Below are 25,487 nucleotides of genomic sequence, written 5' to 3'. Positions count from 1 at the left end.
GACATAAAGGCTAAAAAAACCCGAAATATAGGGAAAACAAAGGCAACATAATATAAAAATGACAGTGCAGTGATAACAACAGAGTAAGAATAACGACAGAGACATAGAAGCAACAATAACTGACAGTGGACTATAAAACACTCACACGATACTTGGGTAGTCGAGTACCGTTTTGAAACACACATTGAATAAGTTTGGATTAAGAGAAGTCTTCGGCAGATGGAAGAGATACGACATAGTCACGTCCGAGGGCTGCTCTGTCGAAAGGAGTTAAAACAAGACTTAGCTTCCTTCTTTTTTTAACTATTGCCCTTCAACCTCTGGCAGCAGGGATCAGAGTACAAGCTGGTAGACAGGTAGAGGATGTGGAGCATAAGATGATATTTTCATCAGAAATCCCACTAATTCAGCCCCTTCATGCTTTGTGGTACAGTCTCAGAATTGTTACATTACAAAGTCAGCCGGAGGAAATCTGGACCGATGCCTGTTTCGAGATGATGCCACTTATCGGTAATGCCACCCGTCACAGTTTAAATTCAGATGGAGACCTGTAGGAGTGAAGTATTTGGGAACAAATCTACGGGCTGATATAGAAAATATCCTGCAAATAAATGACACCACTACTTCCAAAACTAAAAACAAATCTGGTAATTAGACTTCCACGATGATGCCGATGACCGTCTCTGGTGAGATGTTCAAAAAATCAAATCAAATCAATATTTATTTATATAGCACTTTTTACAACAGATGTCACAAAGCAGCTTTAAAAATGTCCAAGTCCAAGCCTCCCAGTCTTGTCCCGGTGTTGTGTCAGAGACGTGTGAGAGACCCATCTCGCTAGAGAACGTCCACTAAGGGCAAAGGAGACGTAGTCGGCTGGGGTGGAGGTGTGGTGGGATACAGGAGGGAGCATCAGGGGGTGGTGGGAGTAGCCATGGCAGTTGATGCGGGTAGAGGCTCAGGAACATCATGTAAAAATGTAACTGCATAGATATTTTTTGTGGAATGGGAAAAATTAGACTGAAAACAATGACATGCTCTGAGGGAGAGGGATGATTTAACACTAGCTAATGTAGAATTGTATAGCGTAGTCTTTGAGATAACTAAATAAGCAAAATATTGGTCAGGCTATGATTTACATTTGGGGCGGGTTAAAACCGAACGGTCTCTAGCTGCTGCTTTTAGGCCGATGGAAGGGCTATCACAGAAAATGGCAAACAGAATATTACAGCATTCACAATGGGCGTGGACGAGGATGCATAAAACGTTGACGATATCTCATTGTAATCAAGCTTATTCCTCCATATGGAATAATCCATTCGCTGGTATGGATAAGGAACCTATAAAAGAGATCGGACAGCGGAAATAGGGATGGAAGCCTGACATGACATCATTTCCACTGTGGCCTGGCCTAACAGGGACGTGAATTAATTCACAATACAACTGTGCATAGATTTTATTACACATGACAGACTTTATACAAGGGGTTTAACAATAACCAGTAAATGCCGGAAATGCAAAACACAAATGGGTGCGTTTCACCATGCTATATGGCCTCACTTTTATTTACCTTTTAGAGAAAGTTTCTAAAAATGATAGAGAAACGGACCAGACAGCCTCTTCCAAGCATCATTACACATGCATACATCATTAGCCAATTGATTTTTCTCAAATATTCCAATATTACTATTCCCGTAAAATGCCTGCTTCTAAAGATTACATGCAAAAATCACAGAGGCATTCACAAAAATAAGTGGTTTTACTGCCTGACTAAAATCTGCTAAGCTCCTAATGTAACACTAACAGTTGTGTTATTGCCATCCTATGATACTATGGTAAGACCTGATAAAGAACATAATATGTGCAATAGCTTGAGTTGCCTGGAGCCGTTTTCCTGCGTCACATTCATTTTGAGCGCTGGAAAGTAGGAGCACATTGCGCAGAGTAAATATATATATATAACCAGCAACACGAGAGATAAAGCACCTTTGAGAGACTTTGCAGTTTCGTTTCCTCTATTTAATGCAGTTGCGCACTTTGTCTCCATTTTTCTTTAGGACAAACCAATCAGTGTCTTAATTTCCATTCCCCACCTAAAACAGGTAAATGTATATTTATTGGTTTAGGGTCAGTTGTAAGACCGCCTGCTGATAGATTAAGGATGGGGAGCGGATGATTCCCGTCTTACTTTTGCATCTGATAGGACTGCTTTTTAAAAGTCTACTCATTTTGGAGACTTTTTACTTTCGTTGCATTACATCCTTACTTTTTCCTCCACTGCTCCCTACAGCATGTGTCAATACTCATTACTCTGAAGTGAACAGAACTATATAAAGCATAGTTGCTTAATCTGTTGCAACCGTATACAGGCTGAAACGCATGCACTTCCAAGAAGCTAAGCAGAGAATCAGCTTTGTGTAATCAGATCGTGCATCTATTCTCCCTTTCTGCCGAGGTACACCTACCCCAGATGTCACGATGTTACTGACCCTCATCCAGTCCCATCTGTGGCTACTCCCACCACCCCCGATGTCCCCTGTTGTAGCCCACCACACCTCCACCCCAGCCAACTACTTCTCTTGCTCCTCGATTGGACGTTCCCGTGCGGCATGGGTTTTGGACACGCACACCATCGGGACCAGACTAGGACTTCTAGAAAACTGGACTAGATATTAATTGCTTAATTTCTCATTTTATTATTTATCTCTCAAAACTGTTACTATTGCGGTGACCGTTGTCAGCCAGAAGAGTTGCCCCACTCTGAGTCTCGGTTCCTCTCAAGGCTTCTTCCTCATCCTATAGGGAGTTATTCCTCGCCGCCGTCACCTGCGGCTTGCTCACGGAGGGCTTGGATATGGACATTTACAAAGCTGCTTTGTGACCACATCTGTTATTTTAAAAAAAAGCTGTATAAATACATTTAATTTGACTTTTGATATTCAGTACATTTAAAATGAAGACAAACAGTGCAAATATATGTAATTTAATTCCCCACAGCAGAGAAAGGACAGGACAGTGGTCACAGCAGCAGCAGGCTGAGGACAGATCCTCCTCTTGCTCACAGTTGCAACTGAACTGTAATTTGATTTAAAAAACAATAAGTGGTGTGGCTTTTTCTTGAAATGTAGCTTGCCTCCCGCCACTTGCAGTTAGTCAGATATCTGAAGCATTAGTAATTTTCATTCCTCTCCTCTGTGCAGTGCTCGCTGAAGTGCCTGTATGATGGCGGTTTTGTTGTTGAGGATGTTGTAGGTGGTGAGGTTTGCTAGTCTGCGGAAGTCTTCGGGAGTGTAGGTGAGGTGCTTGGTGACGTACGGAGAAGCTCTTGTGCTCACGTCCACGTCTCCTTCCTTCAACTCCTTCTCTCCCCGTCTCCTCAGTCCTGTAATGTACCAAGGCACTAGGTTCACCGTCTGCACTAGGTTCTGAGCAGACACCGTACACATGGGTCCACCGTCTGCACTAGGTTCTGAGCAGACACCGTACACATGGGTCCACCGTCTGTCTGCACTAGGTTCTGAGCAGACACCGTACACATGGGTCCACCGTCTGCACTAGGTTCTGAACAGCACTAGGTTCTGAGCAGACATCAGCACTAGGTTCTGAGCAGACACCGTACACATGGGTCCACTAGGTTCTGAGCAGACACCGTACACATGGGTCCACTAGGTTCTGAGCAGACACCGTACACATGGGTCCACTAGGTTCTGAGCAGACACCGTACACATGGGTCCACCATCAGCACTAGGTTCTGAGCAGACACCGTACACATGGGTCCACCATCAGCACTAGGTTCTGAGCAGACACCATTCTGTTGTACGAGTTTGACAAGCCAATTACTTGTGTGACCAATTTAGCCATCTTGTAATGACACTCCTTTCTGGATCTTCAGGCAAAGACATTTCTCAGGCATATGTTCAGACCATCAATACTCACGTTGATTTCACAGTTTACCTTCAATAATCACATTGATTTCAGTGAGTTACCAAATGCAACTCATGTGGTTTTCTAATATCTGCTCTGCCACAATGTACCCAGCTTTGCCTCTTGGAGTCAGACATTTTCCATTACCCTTCAGTACTAAATAGGCAGAAGCTAGTCTCAAACCCAGGTCAGCTGAGTGATGATACCAACAGCCTACTGGGCGAGCAACCACGCTCTAACAATGGTGGGCCCGTGTGCCGAACAGTTAGAGATTGAGTCAGGTAAAACAAAAGGAAAAACTAAACACCACGCCGAGCGTGGGAAAAAAGGGAGAACAAAGGACGCCAGGGGAAGAAGTGGCAACTCCGATGCACCAGACTAAAACTTCCCAAACAAAACCAGAAAATGGGGAGGAGCTTGAATGGCTCAGGGAAGCCTCCGGAGAGAGACAGACTCAAGAGGGGACGTGTGAAAACACAGACACCCTCGCAGCACAGACATGAGGTGTGGAACGAGAGCTCACAGACCTCAGTACCTTAAATTACCGGCTAGGCACTTGGCTCAGAACTTTAGCAAAGACCCAGCACTGAATGACTGGGTCACTGGTCTTATATAAGCTCGAGCCCAGCTGTTGGGTGTTAAGCCTGATTAGTAGCGTGGTTGACTTGAGGCCTCCCTCTGGTGGCCGGAAGGGGCCTTGGCCTGGCGCCAACCCTTACAGAAGCATTTTATCGCTATTAAACCTTTTCAGGTAATGTTACCACAGCCAGCCAGATTTCTGTCTACACATTTACACAGTAAAACTGTAGTGGCTCCAGACAACTCTTCAAAACCTCAGATGGATGGAATCAAGGCTAGCATTGCCCCAATCAGATACGCCACGGTTTTTAAAAATAGTACACATTTACTGTGAAGAGGACATGTCTGGTGAATATGCCCAAATCTCCCTGTTTAAATACTTAAACAACAGTTCTCAACTAAAAGAGAAAGAAGTGTTTACCTGGGGCTTTGTACTGTCTGAAGGAGACGTTGACCAGTGGAAAGTGGATCACTATTGGTGCGTGGAGATTCTCCTGGTCCTCAAACACATAAACCTCTCTCTGAGGTTCAGATGCTACCCCGTCAAAGTTTATCCTTGGGAATGGAACACTGTGGTCACTGCAGTACTGCTGAGTCTGTCTGAGGACCTGCCACACACAAAAGGGTTCATTAAAAAGCCTCTCAGTTTGAGGTGAACATTAACTGAAGCTCTTAAACTGAATCTGCATGATTCTATGTATTGCATTGCTGCCACATGATTGGCGGATTTGATTATTACATGAATGGGCAGGTGCACACAGGTGTTCCAGGTAAGGTTACTCTTGGGTGTATATACAACTGGCACAAACAAATGCACAAAAATCAAATTTGATGGGCCTAATTAAAAAGGTGATGTGCCTAATTAAAAAAGTTGATGGACCTCATTAGAAAAGGTGATGGGCCTAATTAAAAAGGTGATGGGCCTAATTAAAAAAGTTGATGGACCTAATTCTTGCAAGGTCTCTGATTCTCTTTCTAATTAGATTAGGTATCTCATTAAAGCTAAGTAGACCAAAAAGACAAAACTTAATTGCAACTTGGATAAATGAAATATTAAGAAAATGTTACAGTGAGTCACTAATTATGCAGTGATGTGTGACCAGTGATTGAGAGCACACAGGTTTCTCAGATGGATGCTTCCTGGTATCTACATGTGTGCCACAGCAAGCATTATCTTCAGTAACATTTAGTCAAAGCGTGTGAAAATGTTCCCAGAGTGCTGACCTGTGTCTGTGTGCAACTTGCGGAGCAAAATGTGTAAAATACGACTGGATGTTCCTTAAATGTCTCTGCAGATCCTGTTTACCTTAAAATGGTCATGCTGCCAAGAGTAGTTGAACGACAGAATGATGTCAGCACGCCTGTGCGCACGGAGGATAGGCGGGAAGCTGGAGTTAATGGCAAACCCGGAATCCACTAAGCATAATGTGGAGTCCACAGGAGTGAGCTTGTTCGGAAATGAGTCCGGATGTTTATCTGCAATCATTGTAGAAGCACTGAAACAAAAACAGTTGCTCGGTGTGCCTCACACACTAATCACCCTCACTACATCTCTCACACGCACCCACCCATCCATGGCAAAGATGATCAGACAAAATGTGTCACACACTACCCACCCCCCCCCCCTCTCACACACACACACACACACACACACACACACACACAGTTTAATGTGATTGTAATAAGGCTAATGAGTAATAATTTGTGTAATGAGCAATTCTGAAGTGCTGATGCCATACTTGTCAGAGTGTTAAACAGTATAGCGCAGAGGTTCCCCACACCGCTACTGTAAACCGTTGCAGCGTGATGGACGACTCCAGACTATGCAATGTATCATAGTGGGATGCGAGATCTCATTATGCTAACACTGTTAAGATACATGTGTTCATCACTAGCACTTCTGGGAAGCCAATCATAATAGAAGACATTTCCTCTGTGGGGAACTTCTCATAAACACACATTTCACTTCAGCAAAAAACAAAGAAACCCTTCCAAAAAAGATTGTTCCTTATGTCATCTGATATCCTGAAAAATAATTCTGTTCCCAACAGTTTAACGGTTTTGGAGTAAATGGTCAACCAGCAGCTCTAGTCTTTTCAAAAATAGAAATAACAAGCCTTGAATATTTCAGTCTGGTTCAATTGGTTTAGACTGTAGATTGATTATTTCATTCTGGTTCAATTGGTTTAGACTGTAGATTGATTATTTCAGTCTGGTTTAACTGGTTTAGATTGTAGATTGAATATTTCAGTCTGGTTCAATTGGTTTAGACTGTAGATTGAATATTTCAGTCTGGTTTAACTGGTTTAGACTGTCTGTTTTGGATTGGATTTGAGTGTAGCATTTGACACCATCAACAATGATAATTTAATGGATAAGCTTAAAGACAGAGACCTAAACAGGCTAGTTCTTGCATTCTCTACATCTCACTTTATAGACCACTACCGATTTGTGTGTGTAAATGGGGATGTTAAAGGTATGGATAAAGTGCGGTGTGGTGTTCCACAAGGTTATGTTTCAGCCCCCCAAATCTCCCTTTACATACAGACCTTTGGATATGTAACACACACACACACACACACACACACACACACACACACACACACACACACGAAGACTGTGTTAAGGACATAAGCCTGGATGTCCATAAACATTTTCTTCTAAATTCTGATAATAGAAGTTTTGATGGTGGCCTCTAAATCGGCCAAGAATAAGATTTTATCCCTGGACTTCGAGACCTTAAAGGGTTGTATTGTGAAAACTAAAGCTACAGTTGATGGTTTAGGCCTTGGTGTGACCTTTGATACTGATTTAAGTCTGATAAATCTCTAAATCTCATCTAAAACATTCACAAAATAAAACAAGCTATCCTTACATGGTGCCAAGATGCTAACAGAAAGTTTCATAACTTCCATGTTCCTGGCTGACCTCTCTGTACTCTCATATTAGAAACATTTCAGAGTTCCACAACAATTTTATACAAACAGAACCGAGAGAGAGATGACAGCATATAGATGAGCTGCCAAGTTAAAACAGATTACACAAATAACCACAACACCAAAAACAACAACAGCAAATGGAGAATATATAAAGTTCAGCAAATAAATCTGGACTTCTGACCATTCCAGGTAGTGAAGGTAGCGTGCTGGCTGTAGTTGTTGTGTAGGAAGAATCCTCTCAGGAAGTTAAACACCTTGCTGATGACGGGACGCCCGGTCAAGAAGCTGCTCAGTACCGTCACATCTGGGCTGACCCGTCGCGTGTCTAGAGTTGAAGCATGGTCCGGCTCTGCTGCACAGCGGAGGAATTGGGGGAGGGGATGAACAACTTTCGTCCAGCCCGAAAAGGCCATAAAGGATGTAAGGCCAAAGAGACCTACAGGGTTGGCTGGATGTGCCTAGGTGCACCCAGGGTTGCCCAGGTTTGCTTAGGTGTACCTAGGTGGACTCGTGTGCCAGGTGTACCTAGGCTTGCCCAGGTGTACCCAGGCTTGCCCAGGTTTGCTTAGGTGTACCTAGGTGGACTCGTGTGCCAGGTGTGCCTAGGCTTGCCCAGGTGTACCCAGGCTTGCCCAGGTTTGCTTAGGTGTACCTAGGTGGACTCGTGTGCCCAGGTGTGCCTAGGCTTGCCCAGGTGTGCTTAGGTGTACCTAGGTGGACTCGTGTGCCCAGGTGTACCCAGGCTTGCCCAGGTGTGCTTAGGTGTACCCGTGTGCCCAGGTGTACCTAGGCTTGCCCAGGTGTGCTTAGGTGTACCTAGGTGTTCCCAAGTATACTCTGGGTTGCCCGGTTGTGCCTACCAGTGTTGACAACTTGCTGCCCTAGCCAGGGCTTCCAGGACGGCAGTATTCCAGTGACGGAACTCCAAAGCTCAGTCAGGTTGGCAGAAAAAACACTGCTCCAGATGCCTGTATACACACATTGTTTAATATTGGGATTGTAATGTGGCTAATGAGTTATAATGTGTGTAATGAGGGCTTTAAAAATGTATTGCTAGTGCCATGCCTCTCACTTGCACATACACACCTGCATGCCCACACACTCAAGCACACCTACACACACACACACACACACAGACCCAAGAGGAAGGAGATGCGTGTCTCTGGTAGTTTCTTGATCAGGTGACCCAGGAAGTACTCGCTTCCAAAGTTCTCAGCAGGGACAAAAATTCCATATTTGGGGAATCCCACTTCAAATGGGGTAAACTCACACCACTCTGTAACAAGTTGAGGAAAGGAAGTAAAACACAAAAGAAATATATAAACACCTTAATGTGAAATTTCTCCAAACACCGATTCTGTTTTGAGTGATGCATTTTTATTTATCACAGTTGTACACATTGTGAAGTAAACAGTGAGATTATGTAACAGTTCTTCTAGCTAAAAGAGTGGCTGTTTAATAAATACTGGCCAGACTGAACATATAAAGTGTTTAATTGGAAAAAGAAGCATACATACTCCAATTACAAAAACAAACCATTTAACAGCACAATAAGATATTACGCAAGTACTCCAGCATATACTCTACATAAATACTCCAGTATCTGCCCTAGATAGGCTCACAGGAATCCTAATACACCACATCAGACTCCACAAAGTCTGTGAATGTTGATATACAAATTCCAGGTGTTATTTTCAGTCTTTACCAGCCACCATGATGTCATCAGTGTTCTTTATGTTGACCGCTGTGTAAATTGGGAGAGGATTCTGGCCCTCAGAGACTGCCCTCTGCTGGTCCGTCAGTGTACCTGTGTATTTCTGGGGGGGGGGGGGGGGGGGGGGGGGTTTACAAAACCAAAAAACACATCTTCAGGTTTTCTTGATGGGAGTCCAGTTTAGGTAACACTGGGATTAGTTACTTAGTTACATTGACATAGGCCTCTAAAGCAAATCCTTGTTCCAGCATAACTATCAACATTTATTGGATAAGGTTAAAATAGATTTTCAGAACTGGAAAGGTTTGCCATTATCATTAATAGCACAAATGAATGTAGTAAAGATGAGTGTTCTCCCCAAATGCATTTATCTTTTCCAATGCATTTTGTTTTTTCTTATGGGGTGTGAAAAAGCCAAGAATTAAGATTGATTAGATTACTAAAACCAAGAATTGAGCTTGCTAAAATGACTAAACCCAAGAAATAAGATTGCTAAAATTAGTAAACCTACAATTAAACTTGCTAAGCTACAAGCACCAAATCCAAAAGGTGCTCCTATTATTTAGCCACAGAATTCCAAGCAATATGAGATGAAGCACTGGAAAGGTTATACCTTTCCTCTGATCAATAGCCACATTAGTTAAAATAACTAAAAACCCTCATATACTTAACACATTCTATGCCTGGGAACAAATTTATCTACTTGGCCAGAAAGCTACCCTTTTTAAGACAACTGCTCTTTCATAGATTCCTGTTGTGCCTGTTGGTATTAGAAATAGTATTTCAACCTCTTGGGTGGAGAAAGGGATAAAGACCATAGGTGATGTTTATGTAAACAAATCATTTACTTTTTAAGCAGATTCCAGAAACCCTTCACATACCTAACCTAAATGTTTTTCAATATTTACAACTACCGCACTGTGTGAAAAAGAAAAAAAAATTAGTTTCTAGTTTCCAGATGCCCCCAAAAGGGCCAATCTGAGTCTATACTCCAGATAATGTCCTCCCCTATATTTGTGATCTCTTCAATTTAAGACACAGTTATGGAAAATTCCTCCATTTATGATACCACAGCTCTCTGGGAGAAGGATGTAAATTGGAAAGAATGCAAGACAGTGCTGATTTATACAAAACCCAGGCAAGTCCAGTTTACCCTTCTACATCGAATATACCCAACACCACACAGAATATATACATCTGAAGTAATCAATACAAAATGAATCCAGTCACCAGCATTTGGTAGTTAGGTGACATGAGCTTGTTAAGTGTTTCCCAGTTTAAAAACTTTATATTGCTAGTTGGTACAGCTGTCAGGGAATGTATATTAGTGAATTGGAAATCTGAATACACACCTTAAATTATGCACTGGCTAAATTAGCTTGTATCTTACAGCACTCCTGAGAAAATCCTACGTAATGTTAGGAGGAAGACTGAAGTATACAAGACAATTTGGGGGCCTTTTTAGATCTCTCTTACCAAAAATAAAACTAGAATACCTTAAAAGTAATATTTTCCACCTGATTTATTTATGTATCTATGTGATTGTTTGCATTTACATTATTTGCAAAAATACAAAGTATAATATTGGTATAATTGGTATATTGAGACTTTTGAGGTTATGAGTTTTAGAAAAGCAATGATATATGAAAGGTATGTTAAATTTAACTCGCCTGCCTTTTAAAAAAAATATTTATTGTTTATGTATTTTCACCCCCTACTTTTCTTTATTTTAAGAAAAGAGAAAGCAAACATTGCATCACATTGTATATTTGGAATTTACTATATGTATAAATAAAGCAATTTTAAAAAGGTCATTGGCATGCCACAGACATTTGACGCCACGGAACCATGTTAACTTGCGTAAAAGGGAGTACGACGTCACCTTTAAATATACATTATATAAATAAGCGTCATTTGCTCCTAGAAAAAATTAAACCCTTTATACTGTAAAACAAGATTGTAGCATTTACAGTCAATAAAGCAGTTGGGTAATGTGTCTCAATGCTTCGAAACTCTTCACTTTCTCTCTGTCTCTGTCCCTTATTTTTAACGTTATTATTCCCCTTCTCTTGTTATTGTTTCGTGGGTCTTAAAGTGTGTGTACGTTGTACATCAGCAGACCTTGCCGTAGATGAGCTGTTCGATGGCGAGCCCCCACAGGTCTATGAGAGAGACGTCGTGGCCCTCGCTTTCTCTCTGCTCCAGCTCTGAGTGGTAATAACGCAGCTGTTGAGGAAAGAAGAGTCTGGCAGCACTCTTCAACAGCTCATTCTGTACAGACGCCATAGCCTTGTCCATCTCTGTTCTGGACCAGCAGGGGTCCCTGTAGAGAGAAGCCGTGGTCCTGCGGAAGGTTTTGAGTCGTCAGCGAAGAAGGTATGTAACATAAGAAAAAAAGAGTTACACGAAGAAGCACGTGTGTATTTAAACAGTGCTGTTTCACTGAGTGTATTAATACAGAACCACAAACAGGGCAAAATATCTTTGCCTGTAATTCCCTGTGCACCCACCAGGTGGAGCCAGACACAGCGGTGATGTAGCTAACGGTGTCCAGCAGGTCGAGTCTCTGCAGTCCTCTGAGAGAGCCATACATGCACGTCATGGCCCGTGTGCTTCCCCCTGAGCACACCACTGCTACTGTTGGCACCTGACACACAGCACAGAGTGAGCGCGCGCACGCACGCATTCAAAAGTATGCACATACACACAGACACAGGCATGCATTACAGAAGCTGAAGCTTCAGGTGAAAATACGTGAGCTGTAAAGGCATTGTAGACCTAACACAATGTCAGGAAAAATTCGTAGCCTCCGTTCATCTGGTTATTCTCCCTCGGGGCCTTGGGGCACGCGTCTCAGAATAGGTAACACAAAGCCAGAGATGTTGAGGGATTCATGAGGGGTTATGTAAAAAGAAAAATCAATAAAAAGCGGAACTATTTAGAGAGGAGTGTATTCTAAAGAGAAAACAAACAGCATGCTTGGAGACTAAGCAGTATTGATATACTGTATAAGAACAACAGCAATAGAAGACCATGTAATGGAAGATTACAGTGGAACACAAAAAAATAACTCTTATGCAGCTATGATAAGTATTCTATCTGCACAAGAGGTTCCTTTTTTATGTTCCACTGTAATCTTTCCCTAAACAGACAACAGCAAAACTAGAAAACTGGTTTTAACAGGTTTGTTTGAAAAGCTTTTCATGTCAGAATACAATGTGTTCAAAGGACAGATTTGTACAGAAAGAATTCTCCTTGTAGGAAATTCTAACACACACCAGACTCCATCCCTACAGGCATTGTAGATATGACACACCAGGTGACTTACAAAAGTGCTTTGTCATTTACTCATAGACTACATCTTAACCAGTACAGTAGATTAGAGTCCAAGATACCAATGAACTAGAATGTTGCTGAAATACTGGGATTAATGCGGGTGCCTATAAGTGCAAAATGCATAAGTTCCATCTCAGACAACAATCAGTGCAATAAACAATAATTACTAGAGTTTCAGCTAGTCAACATGGGAGCAGGGTCAGTGGTCATTTAAATATTCCCCAAATAGTTGGGTCTTCAGTCTGCGTCTGAAGACTGCAAGGGACTCTGCTGTCCGTACAGAAAGCAGAGGTTCGTTCTAACATCTAGGAGCCATGACAACAGAGAACAGTCTCTTGTCTTCCATGAGGCTTGAAGCATGGTTTTTTCAAGCTGAGCCGTACTTGAGGTTCGAAGTACTCCAGGTATGGATCAGTGACCACTGACATCATGATTGGAGGGGCTGTTCGAGTTTTGGCTTTGTAGGCGAGCATCAAGGTTTTAAATCTGATGCGTGCAGCTACTGGAGTTGTAAATCTAACACTCCAGACAGCTGATGAACTGTAGCACGTCCAGGTACAGTTAGCAAACCTCCATGCTGACCAGGAATTCATTACCAATCTGGAGTCATTTATCAGTTTTGGAACAACAACCAAGAAGCAGCTCTAACAACTACATGGTTTAAAATACATATTGTGCACATTAAGAAAATCAAGCATAGCATTTATCAATGCTCTTTGCTAGTCAGTTGACAAAATAGTTTAAATACTTATTACATACCTACTTAAATACTTATTTATTGTTTTAAAAAGTGATGCTACAACTTTCCACGTCACCTCTCCACTGAAAGTGTGTTAGATTCACTACCTGTAGTGACCCATGCTAACTCTGGTGTTACTGATGTGTTGTTGCTGTAGTTGGTTGTGTGAGGGTGGTTCGTGTACTACCCTGCTGGGATGAGGTGGAGCGTTGAGTTTCAGGACCCGCTGCAATGCCCGAGATGACACTTCTTTCCTCTTGACCAGAAAGGCCTTTTCTGCTGCCGGAATATCAAAATCCAGACGCACCTGCAGCTCCTCTTCGGAGCTACGCACACGCACACGCCAAAATCACTGTGAAACTATCAAAGGGATCAAATATTGTACTTAATATAATGATAATCTGCATAAATGAATGAAGGAGCCAGCCAATCAAGTTTAAACTGTTGCCAGACAAACAAATTAAGTGTGATACCTGTCCACCGTCTTCAAATGCAAATCTACTGTGTTCTGTTGGGTAGAACATTAAACAGTTTAATCACGCAATTCTACATCAAATCTAAGGTGCATGTCTACTGTATTCTGTTGGGTAGAACATTAAACAGTTTAATCACGCAATTCTACAGCAAATCTAAGGTGCATGTCTACTGTATTCTGTTGGGTAGAACATTAAACAGTTTAATCACGCAATTCTACAGCAAATCTAAGGTGCATGTCTACTGTGTTCTGTTGGGTAGAACATTAAACAGTTTAATCACGCAATTCTACAGCAAATCTAAGGTGCATGTCTACTGTGTTCTGTTGGGTAGAACATTAAACAGTTTAATCACGCAATTCTACATCAAATCTAAGGTGCATGTCTACTGTGTTCTGTTGGGTAGAACATTAAACAGTTTAATCACGCAATTCTACATCAAATCTAAGGTGCATGTCTACTGTGTTCTGTTGGGTAGAACATTAAACAGTTTAATCACGCAATTCTACATCAAATCTAAGGTGCATGTCTACTGTATTCTGTTGGGTAGAACATTAAACAGTTTAATCACGCAATTCTACATCAAATCTAAGGTGCATGTCTACTGTGTTCTGTTGGGTAGAACATTAAACAGTTTAATCACGCAATTCTACATCAAATCTAAGGTGCATGTCTACTGTGTTCTGTTGGGTAGAACATTAAACAGTTTAATCACGCAATTCTACAGCAAATCTAAGGTGCATGTCTACTGTATTCTGTTGGGTAGAACATTAAACAGTTTAATCACGCAATTCTACATCAAATCTAAGGTGCATGTCTGTGTTACTTTAAACTCCAACGGCGCTCTTGCATAAAGGTTTTCACTCAGGGTACTCTGCGCGCTCCCGAGGTTGGAAAGCGACACAGAATTAGCACTTCGGCCGGGAAACAGGACGCTGTGCTCTTAATGTTAGCAGACATGCTTGCAGGGGGCTGTGAAGTGTGACATTCGCGCCATTTGTGCGATTGTGTGAAGCTGACGTTTATCCCATTTTTAATCACACATAAATATGAGCGTTCAAGCAACAAAAACACCTGTCCTCTTACTTTGTCCACAGGAAGAGAGACGGTGAGCTCATGACTGGACGAAAACGGGGTTACGGGGGCCAACCTCTGACTGGGAGCTTCCTCGTGTTCCTCCTTATCCTTATCAACAGAAACAAAACAAAGAACAGACAAGCAACATTTACACAGCAAAGACAACGGGCTGGTTTGTAGCTCCTTCTGTGCAACTGCTGCACGAATCCAGAACCCCAAAGTATGTTACAGCAACACCTGTACCATCTAAGTGCTACACTGGCTCTAGCGTACAGAAATGCATCCGTTTTAATGTAAAACCATATCATAAAATCTATGAGTCCAACAACAACTCCAGAAGCTTGCTCAAAGTCATGACTACGTGGAGAAGAATAAACGTATCATCTCTTATGGAAAGTTTTTGTGATACAAACATGTGAGCAGGATGACAGAAGTCCGATCTCGGTTGCCAGGTCTCTGTTGATGTAATAGCGAAGAGTCTGCAAGATGCTGGAACTTTTAGAAATCACCTGCTCTTCTTTATACGCCCCTTTTAATTTTAACACCAGCTCATCTGAAACACACACCCAGACACACATGCAGTAGATTAGCGCTCTTCTTCGTTTGTGCATCAATGTTTTCAAACCGTCATTTGACGGGCCAGAGCTGCTGAACGCACAGGTGGAGTTTTCTCTTCTCACCTGCAGAGGGCAGTAGTGCGTCTAATTTCACCTCCAGAGTAGATAACGGGGCTGTCTACAGGAAACGGAAAACAGTCAGCAGTTAAATTCACATAGAACATGTCAAGAAGGCTAAAAAGGATGAGTCATAAATTCATAGAATAGATGTATTATTAATCTATTTTATTTTTTATACAAATGTATTATAAAAAGTTCCATAAAATATTTCAGTGCACTAAAAAAAAAACTGTCTCACTCCGTGACTAGATATTGTCATTAGTATTAAGGTGTGGGGGACCTAGAGATATTTGTGGTACTAGAGCGATAGATGCTAGGTCTAGATTTAAACCTAGAGATACTTTTGTGGGAGTCCTGTGACCCTAACCCCAACGAATGTGCAGGGCCATCTGTATAAACTACTTTTGAATGCACATTTTTATATGCACACATTCAATATTTCCATTAAAACCTTTGCCTTTACCAAAGACAAATTCCTCGCAAGTGTCACACACCAGACACAAGAAAACTCATTCTAATTCTGATGGCATGTGTGTCCTCCCTGACCAGAGCTGACGTCCACGTGGCTGTTTGTTTACATTTCGTTACTCGTGCTTGTCTGTGGTGGACTGTTGCCACGCCCAGCTCAGGTGGTGTGCGGCTTGCCACGTTGTTCACATCATCGGTGTGTTGTGCCTTTATGTTGTGCTTTATTTAAGCCCTTTCTGTTTTCGTGACCGTTTGTCGGTCGTTGTGTTTTACACTGGCTTCATTTCTTCCCGTTCGTGCACTTTTGTTCAGTTTCCATCTTTGTTCATTCCATCAAACGCTTCCGTTGGGGACTCGCCTTCGCTTTTCCCTCATTTGGTTCTGCATGTTCTTCGCTCGTGAGAGTATGAAAATAAACCATCTGAAATTCCCTTCAAACCTCATTAACGGGAATTTCCACTGTTTAAAGGGAAATGTTAATTCTTTAGTTAAAGTTTAAGTTAATATTATGGTCAATGATAAACAAGCCTTTACCACTAAAACACCATTGGAGTGGTACTGTCCAGGTGGTTCAGAACTGTAACACAAACAAAGACAAAAAAATAAATAAATCTGCTGAGTACATTTACAGCATTTAGCTTTTAGCACTGGAACTCAAAAATGTACTCAGTTATCTATTCATAGAACATATCCTAGCCAGTACAATAGTTTAGCTTACAAGATAGCACTGAAGTAAGATACTGTTAGATACAGGATTCAAAGCTGTTACCAAGAAAGAACTGCAAAATTAACAAAAGTGCAATATCAAATAACAATAAGCGTCAATACCTGGGAAGAAGAAACATAGTAGTGCAATTCAGGAAGTTAGAAGACTAAGATATTACAATAAGGGAAGGATTAGAGGTCATTTAAAAATAGAGGAGTCTTCAGTCTGCGTTTGAAGACACCAAAGGGACTCTTGTTCAGACAGCCAGTGGAAGAACAGAGAAATGTCCTGATGTTTATCTTCCATGAGACTTCAAGGATGGTGTTTCAAACCCGGCCGTAACGGAAGTTCGAAGTACTCGAAGTATGAGTCGGGGCTGTTGTGTAGGAAGGGACTGGCCTCCCAAGAGAGAAATTGTCGCAACCTGCATGAATGGGTCAGGATTGAAGCGAGAATGATAACTGGTCATCCGAAGTTACACCAAGGCTATTCAGGGAAGGAAAAGAATCTGAGTTCATGGTGAAGATTGGGAGTTTGAAGCCAGACTGAATGGGATCTTGGAGCTAGAAATGATTATAGACAAATGATTATAGAATGTTCAAGAATGTTCAAGAGGAGTGACACTGGTCTGTAGTTGCAAGTGTCAGAGCTATCAACAGAGGCCTTCTTTAGGACAGGCACCACCCTGGCAGCCTTGAACACAGTACGAGTTAGCACATATCTGTGATGTATCATGGACCACATTATGTAGAGCCTAGAACAATGGGATGCAAAATGTCCCTTTGAGTGAACATCTTCCAGAGCTAATGCTAACAGGGGCAGCGTTTCGCAAGCACACACCACGTCCTCAGCTCAGGGTGTAACAGAGGCGACTTTGTGACTAGGAGTGGGGAGAACCTCGGTGAACTTTGGTTTGGAGTTCTGGGAGCCTGTATACATAGGAGAAGCAAAGCTCTACTACCACACAATGGAGACATAGAGGAGGATGGGGAGAGTTATTATTTATACTGTCAATAACAGACAATGGTTCCTCAGATTCTGCTCATAAACACACTTTCACATATTCACCGCTTTGCTTATTGTGTACTTATTTTTTTATATTTCCACCTTAGTCTAATGTCTTAGTTCTCTTGAATACGTGTAAATATGTCTGTACACTTGTCTGGTCTGTCTGGTTGTTACACACCAAATTACTTGTATGTCTAACACACTTGGTGAAATAAAGTCATAATCACTCCTGATTCTGAGAGATTCTAGACAGAAGAAAAATGAGGGGAATTTTGGGAGTGTAAACAGGGAGGAGGAACTGTGGAGGAAGGGTGGAGTTTCTGGCATGTGCTTTTCTCAAAATTCAGTTACGCCACATCTCAATTTCAAAAAGAGCCAATAAACCTAAACAAACAGTGACACTTAATTCCGTAAAAACATGACCTCCAAAACTGCAGTTTGACATTGACCAGCTCAGCTGAGCACAAATTGACATTTTGAAAATTCAGTGAATTAACATTAGAATGTTTAAGAAACTTAGTTTTAAACTTCACTAGATTGAATAATGTGCAACATATTTTTGATACAAGAACCTGTCACTTACCTCTCTGTGATCTCAAATTCCACCCATAGCTCATCCTTTGTCTGTAAAGAACCAGCACAGCCCATTAAAATCATATACGTGTGTGTGTGTGTGTGTGTGTGTGTATCTGTTTGTATTACTGAACAAAGTAAGTGCTACTGAACACAGCATTACTGCATATTAAGTGTATAAACACACTAAGGAATACAGAACACTATATAATTATTACTGAACACAGTATGTGTTACTGAGAGCAGTAAATATTACTGATTACTGAACATAGTATTACTGAACACTAGAAGAAGATCTAGACCGGATGGTATATATGCCCTTTATATGTAATACACATATTTGAAAGAATTACTGAACATAAATATTATAGAACAGTAACCATTACTGAACACAATGCAATTATTACTGAATGCAATGTGTACTGCTGAACACTCTACACCTGTGAGCCCCTAAGTGCAAAGCCAGGCCCCTCACAGGCACCCAGGCCCATTAATGCACAGGCCCACTACTGCAAAGTCAATGTTAGCTTTATTTGTTTATTTGGGAGTTTGGTTTTGTACTTTCCTCAAAATAATATGAAAAATGATTTTAATATGTGATGCAATGATTCTACAGATTTAATAATGCAAAGTGAATTTTAAGCGATTTTACCTAAACACTGAACACTAACCAAACTGCATGAACCTCTGTGGGAGACCTTCTTATGAAGGGCAGGATGTAATTTCACCATTTTCCACTGAGTGATAAGTCCACTGTCTTCCTCTGTCCAACATAAACATTTTGCCTGCTAGAAAAATCTGTGGTCCTTTGTGGTTCTCGCTTTCCTAGACCCAAAAAACTTTGGAGCTACTCACTTTCTCGTTGGTGAAGAAGACTTTGGTCTCCTTCTGTCCTGGTTTGAGACTGGCAATGTCAAACAGGATAGTGGTGCAGAGGTCATCTTGTATCAGGTCTTTGTCATATACATTAATTTCCAGAATGTTCTAGAGGACAGGGCAATAGTCTACAGTTTGACTGACAGATACGCTTTAAAAAAAAAATTGTTGTCAATGTATGTTTGATAAAAGTTGCTGGACATGTTACTATATTCACAACATTTAGAAATGAGTATATTTAAACAGAGAGGGGGTCAGACCAAGTTGCCATGGTGCTTGCTCACCTTGACCTGACTGTGCACACGGAAGTGGAAGGTCTCATTCCACTCAGGTGTGCTGCTGTTGGGAATACAGGTGGTGCGCAGGGTACACGCAGAGGCCGTAGGCAGGTGCAAGGTGACGTAGAGGTCAGACTCTGACACTGTGTAAAAGAACAAGAGAGGATGAGAAATGGGGAGAAGGAGAAACAGAGGAACTTTGAGGAACAAATGTAATATTAAACCAAGTTTTGCCATTAAATCACTACAGGTGAGTCACTGAATCATAGTTTTACCATTCTGATACAGGTGAATTACTGAATCACAAGCTTTGGTGTTACCTGTCATTACTAAGAATATTATATACTGCCATGTTTTATTTACTGCACTAATGTCATTACAGTAGTTCTATGTGCACCCTATCTGCAGTAAAATTTTGCTGTCCTGTTTGAGTTATGCAACCATATTCTCTTCTTATGAAGTGTATTTTACTGTGTTTTTATATTTAAATGTGTCTTTGAATCTTTGATCTGTTGTGAAAAATTAATTAAAGGTAACAGTCCTTCTCACTGCACCTTTAAATGTAGTAGTCTTTCTAACTGCACCTTTAATTAAATGCAACAGTCCTTCCCACTGCAACTTCAAATGTATAGATCCTCAGTGCACCTTAAAATGCAACAGTCTTTCTAAGTGCACCTTTAATTAAATGTAACAGTCCTTCTCACTGCACCTTTAAATGTAGTAGTCTTTCTAACTGCACCTTTAATTAAATGCAACAGTCCTTCTCACTGCAACTTCAAATGTATAGGTCCTCAGTGCACCTTAAAATGCAACAGTCTTTCTAAGTGCACCTTTAATTAAATGTAACAATCCTCCTCACTGCACCTTTCTTATGCCTTAGGATGAGGCAACATGAAGGTCTTGATGAACCTTTAACAAGTCAGTATAAAGAAACATTTGTTGTATTCCATATGATTTTAAGTAAACACATGCCTATTTTGTGTATGCGTTTGTGTGTGTGTGTGTGTGTGTGTGATAGACATACAGATGTCATGTGAATGGTGGAACTTCCCCTTCAGAACTTTGACAGAAAGCTTCCAGTGTGACATCAGCTCCTTACGGAAAAAGCAAACCATGTAATACACAGTCAGACATACTTGGGTTTAAGACCGGTATAATATGGGTAAAAGACCTAGCGGTACCAAGTGTACAAATTAAACATTGCCCCTTTAACACACTTTAGTACTTTTGAGTACTACCAGCTTTGAATATTTGCACTTTGCTTGGTTGTTTACACTTTTGGAGACCATCATAATTCATCATAATTACAACAAAATGAAAAAATGTGAAACAACCTGATATTTTGGTGAGCTCACAAATCTTGCATATTTCATATGTCAGTCATGTCTAGAGTGGTAGATCCAGATGAAACCTGTCGCACTAAACATACATGTAAAAGGTGTCAGCGTGGCTGGTTATGGCCTTGGTTGCTGGGGAGGTGTGACAGAGACCGTCACTTAGGAAGGTTAAATGGGTGCTCTGGCTGCTATGTCAGACAGCTGCCTCTTTGATTCGGTAATCAGAGCTCACATTTACTTCCTGTCAGACCCAGGTTTGAGTCCTGGGTAGGGCGTCTACCTTCAGCCTTCATTACAAGAGGCCAGTATGAATTTATGGGTTACAGCAGTGAACGCTACAGTCTGGAGCGGGAGCCCGGATGACAGATCAGAAGCGGGATATCATCATCATCATCATCATCATCATCATCATCATATCCATTCATCAAGCTCAGTACCAGAGCTACTGGTGCATCATGGCTTAGCATACTACCAAGGTCAAGTGAAATACCTGAAGACTTGCTGGAAGATGTGAATGCGGCACTATGAATGATCACTACTGAGATCACAATCAGCTGATATACTTGAGATGCTTGGTTACAAGATGAATATAGCAGAATTGTCCATACCTCAGGCCTTGGAGACTGCCAAGAAAACTGCCAAGATTAAGAGCTCTTGCAGCCAAAGGCGCACAACAGAAGTAGAACCCAAAAGAATATACAGGATGTTCTCCCACAAGCCATCGAAAGCGTACTCTCGATGGCAGGGTACCAGCATTAGAACAGACCCACCAAAGCTGGAAACTGAACAATGCTAGAAAAAAAAAAATATTTGGGAGAAGGAGGCATCACACAAACAACAATGCTCACTGGTTGATGAACCTGAGAGCAGATCACAGCAACCTCCCTGAACAGAATCCAGTACCCAACACGCTAACAGACGTCCTTGAAAGGGTCTCAAGGATGAAGAGCTGGACAGCTCCAGGCCCTGGCATAATCCACGCCTGCTGGTTCAAGAAGCTAACTGCATTCCTTGAGCACCTGGCAGGACAAATGAACCAGCTGCTAATGAATGGAACCCACCCTGAATGGTTAACCGAAGGCCGGACAGTCCCGATCCTGAAGGACCCCCAGAAAGTGTCCATTCCATCCACCTACTGGCCTATAACCTGCCTCTGCAAAACATGGAAGCTCCTGTAAGGTGTCACTGCAGCTAAAATGAGTAGGCACATGGCTCAATACATTAACACCGGTGGAGCCAAGGACCTGATGGATAAATCTACTGGTGTATAAAACAGTCCCTCAAGACTAAAACCAGACAGACCAACCTGTGCACCACTTGGATTGACTACAAGAATGTCTATGATTCCCTAGAGGCCAAATTCAGACCAACAGCATGGGTCACAATCAAGTATGGGATTTACAAATGAGATGACCTTTCTCTGCTGCTGTTCTGCATAGGCCTGAAGCCCCTCAGTAACATCATCAAACTGCATGCCAGAAGTGAATGAGACATTGACTCACTAAACACCAGGATATATAGTAACAGAATATCATTCGGACTGGACAAGTGTGGTCGGATGGTTACCAGGAGAGGAAAGGTAGTCAAAACTGAGGGAATTGTACTACCAGAAGGTGACAGCAGCTGTTGAAGGCAGCTACAAGTACCTTGGAATCCCACAGGCAAATGGGAGTCATGAAGATGGGAATGAAGAGGCTCAGGAACCATCAAGGAAAAATAAACCCCTGCACAGTATGTACCACCAGAAAATAATGGAAGTAGCTGATATGCAGAAATCCTACCAATGGCTGGAAAAGGCATGAATGAAACAAGCACAAAGGCACTTATGGTGGCACAGGAAAAAACTCTGAATAAAAGAACAATAATGGCTGGGCTCTACCACACCAGGCAGGACCCCAGATGCAGGCTGTGCAATGTTGCCTCTGAGACAATCCAGCACATAAAAGCAGGATGCAAGATGCTAGCAGGAAGAACATATGTGGAACGCGAGGACCAAGGAACATGAGAAGCTTGAAGAATACCAAGGGCTGAGAGAAGAGCTGGTAAAAATGTGGAAAATGAAGGCAACAGCGGTTCCTGTGATAACTGGTGCACTAGGGACTGTGATCCCCGCAATGGCTCCAACAGATCCCAAGAACAACATCTACGATCTCCATCCTGAAGAGTGCAGTCCTGAGAACAGCTATATTCTATGCAAGGCCATCAAGCTCCCAGACCTCTGTTAGAGTACCCGAGTATGAATGAAGAGAGCCTGATATATATATATATATATATAAATAAATCCTCACACACACACACACACACACACACACACACACACACACAGCCTGGCCAAAATATCTCACTAATATTTCATTGGACAGCCTTTAGCTTTGATTACGGCACACATTCGCTGTGGCATTGTTTCCACAAACTTCTGCAATGTTACATTTATTTCTGTCCAGAGTTGCATTCATTTTTCCCCCCCAAGATCTTGTATTGATGATGGGAGATTTGGACCACTGCACAAAGTCTTCTCCAGCACATCCCAAAGATTCTCAATGGGGTTCAGGTCTGGATTCTGTGGTGGCCAATCCATGTGTGAAAATGATGTCTCATGCTCCCTGAACCACTCTTTCACAATTTGAGCCCGATGAATCCTGGCATTGTCATCTTGGAATATGCCCGTGCCATCAGGGAAGAAAAAATCCATTGATGGAATAACCTGGTCGTTCAATATATTCAGGTAGTCCGCTGACCTCATTCTTTGGGCAGATAACGTTGCTGAACCTAGACCTGACCAACTACAGCAACCTCAGATCATAGCACTGCCCCTACAGGCTTGTACGGTAGGCCATCGGCATGATGGGTGCATCGCTTCAGCCGCCTCTCTTCTTACCCTGATGTGCCCTTCACACAGGGTAAATCTGGACTCATCAGACCACAGGACCTTCTGCCATTGCTCCAGAGTCTAATCTTTATGCTCCCCAGCAAACTGAAACTGTTTCTGCCAGTTAGCCTCACTGACAAGTGGTTTTCTTAAGGCTACACAGCTGTTTAGTCCCAATCCCTTGAGTTCCCTTCACACTGTGTGTGTGTGGAAATGCTCTCACTTTTACTAAACATATCCCTGAGTTCTACTGTTTTTCTACAATTTGATTTCACCACACGTTTAAGTGATTGCTGATCATGATCATTTTTTTCCAGCCACATTCCTTCCTCGAAGATGTTATTTCCCCAGTCCTTCCACTTTTTAATAATATGTTGGACAGTTCTTAACTCGTTTTTAATAGTTTCCGCAATCTCTTTAGACATTTTCTCTGCTTGATGCATGCCAATAATTTGACCCTTCTGAAACAGATTAACACCTTTTCCACGACCAAAGGCTGTGTCTTTCCACATGGTTGTTTAACAAATGAGAAGCTGCTCACCACATCAGTTAGGGTTCAATAACTTGTTGCCATCTGAAACATAATCACCCATGCAGTAATTATCCAATGGGAGGCTCTTACCTATTTGCTTAGTTAAATCCAGGTGGTGACCTTTTTTTTTGGCCAGGCAGTGTATATATGCGCCTCAGTGTCTTGTATATATATATACACACACTACAATGACAATAAAGTAAATCTAATCACATTGTTAAATTATTCAACATTATTATTATACATAATAAAATTAATAGTTTGCCAAACGCTTGTCATTTTAAATGTACGTCGTGAACTTTAGTGATAACCTCCATTATATTTTATTCGCTGTAGAAATTCAGAGTGCAACCTTTAACAATTTGCAGATACACGCCAACAGGTGAATACGGGGCGTGGGGACACCCTCCCAGCTTTTGCTCAAGTGAAGGGTTTGCATCTCTCTCCCGACACCGCGCCAGAGGGTCTCGCCAGGCTAAAACGACACGCACCTGCAGCTTCGGCTGCATGACAGCGTGGGAGTCCACGGCGCGTGCACTGCCGTCAGCCAGAACCGGAAACGCCGCAGTTCTTTATCCCGCGCCAAACCCGGCCTCGCCCACACTGTTTACCAGATTTGAACTTTGTGCATTTATGTATAGCTAAAATGCTCGGCTTATTGAATTATTTGCCTTTAGTTACAGTGCGTTCTTAGAAGTCAGTAGCCTAAGTTTCCTATTAATGCATTTATTTAAAAAAGTAATAATAATAATTCTACACCTGGTGCCAGTCTTGACAAAATGAGAGGAATCAGGAACCCCGACGTTCCCCTCGTCTCCTCCACGTGTGTTCAACACTTTTTCTTTGCTCAGCTGTGGCTTCAGGAGTTGCTCACATATCAGGCTTTTGTATTAAGACCGCAGAAATAACACTTAACACCGAATCGGTAACAATTAGCTACGCAAACTGCGGTCGGCTACGGATTAGACTACGAAAGCACGTTTACAACCCTTTAGCCTCTCTTAGCAGCATTGGGGAGTAGATATACCGTCAGACGCGTTGTCAACAGTCCCTAAATGGAAAATAAATAAATGTTACCTTCATAATGAAATGTCTGCGGCGCAGGTATCACAAGTGCTTGGCCGAGAATAAGCGTTCGGGGAACTTTGCGAATCGCGACCGGCAAAGCTGCGACGCTGACTGTATGACACGGAGCTAATCTCGTCCTCGGTACGTTCCTGGCAGCAGCAATCCTGTGGCTGGGAAGTGATAACAGGACCTGCAGTCTATACCAAGTAGGAGTCGGTGTGGTGTGGGATAACCGCTGACCCACTGTCGGCTATAACCGAGTCAGCACAGACGTGCCTGTAACGCAGCTGGCTGAACAGAACGATGAGACCAAA

General features: G+C 42.1%; 1 protein-coding gene across 2 annotated transcripts; it reads right to left on the bottom strand.

Moving 5' to 3' along the window:
• Positions 1–2,676: 2,676 nt before the first annotated feature.
• On the bottom strand, positions 2,677–25,294 carry pla2g4f.1 (phospholipase A2, group IVF, tandem duplicate 1). Of its 2 annotated transcripts, none has more exons than XM_027024588.2 (20): positions 25,183–25,294; positions 20,392–20,461; positions 19,374–19,510; positions 19,069–19,197; positions 18,224–18,264; positions 16,461–16,503; positions 15,462–15,516; positions 15,195–15,334; positions 14,791–14,889; positions 13,705–13,739; positions 13,419–13,557; positions 11,667–11,803; positions 11,278–11,500; positions 9,148–9,259; positions 8,581–8,718; positions 8,303–8,410; positions 7,624–7,794; positions 5,810–5,979; positions 4,925–5,111; positions 2,677–3,382 (listed from the first exon to the last, which is right to left on the bottom strand). In XM_027024588.2, exons 1-20 carry the CDS (start codon positions 25,186–25,188, stop codon positions 3,180–3,182), a joined length of 2,343 nt encoding a protein of 780 aa, XP_026880389.2. In that variant the 5' UTR covers positions 25,189–25,294; the 3' UTR covers positions 2,677–3,179. The 2 variants fall into 2 exon arrangements, with proteins under 2 accessions (XP_026880389.2, XP_035388777.1); XM_035532884.1 differs by having other exon boundaries at positions 7,624–7,791.
• Positions 25,295–25,487: the final 193 nt, after the last annotated feature.

Source organism: Electrophorus electricus, chromosome 13 (assembly GCF_013358815.1).
Source record: "Electrophorus electricus isolate fEleEle1 chromosome 13, fEleEle1.pri, whole genome shotgun sequence".
NCBI lineage: Eukaryota > Metazoa > Chordata > Actinopteri > Gymnotiformes > Gymnotidae > Electrophorus > Electrophorus electricus.
Note: the sequence above shows the minus strand (reverse complement) of the source record. Positions and strands in the feature narration are given on the sequence as shown.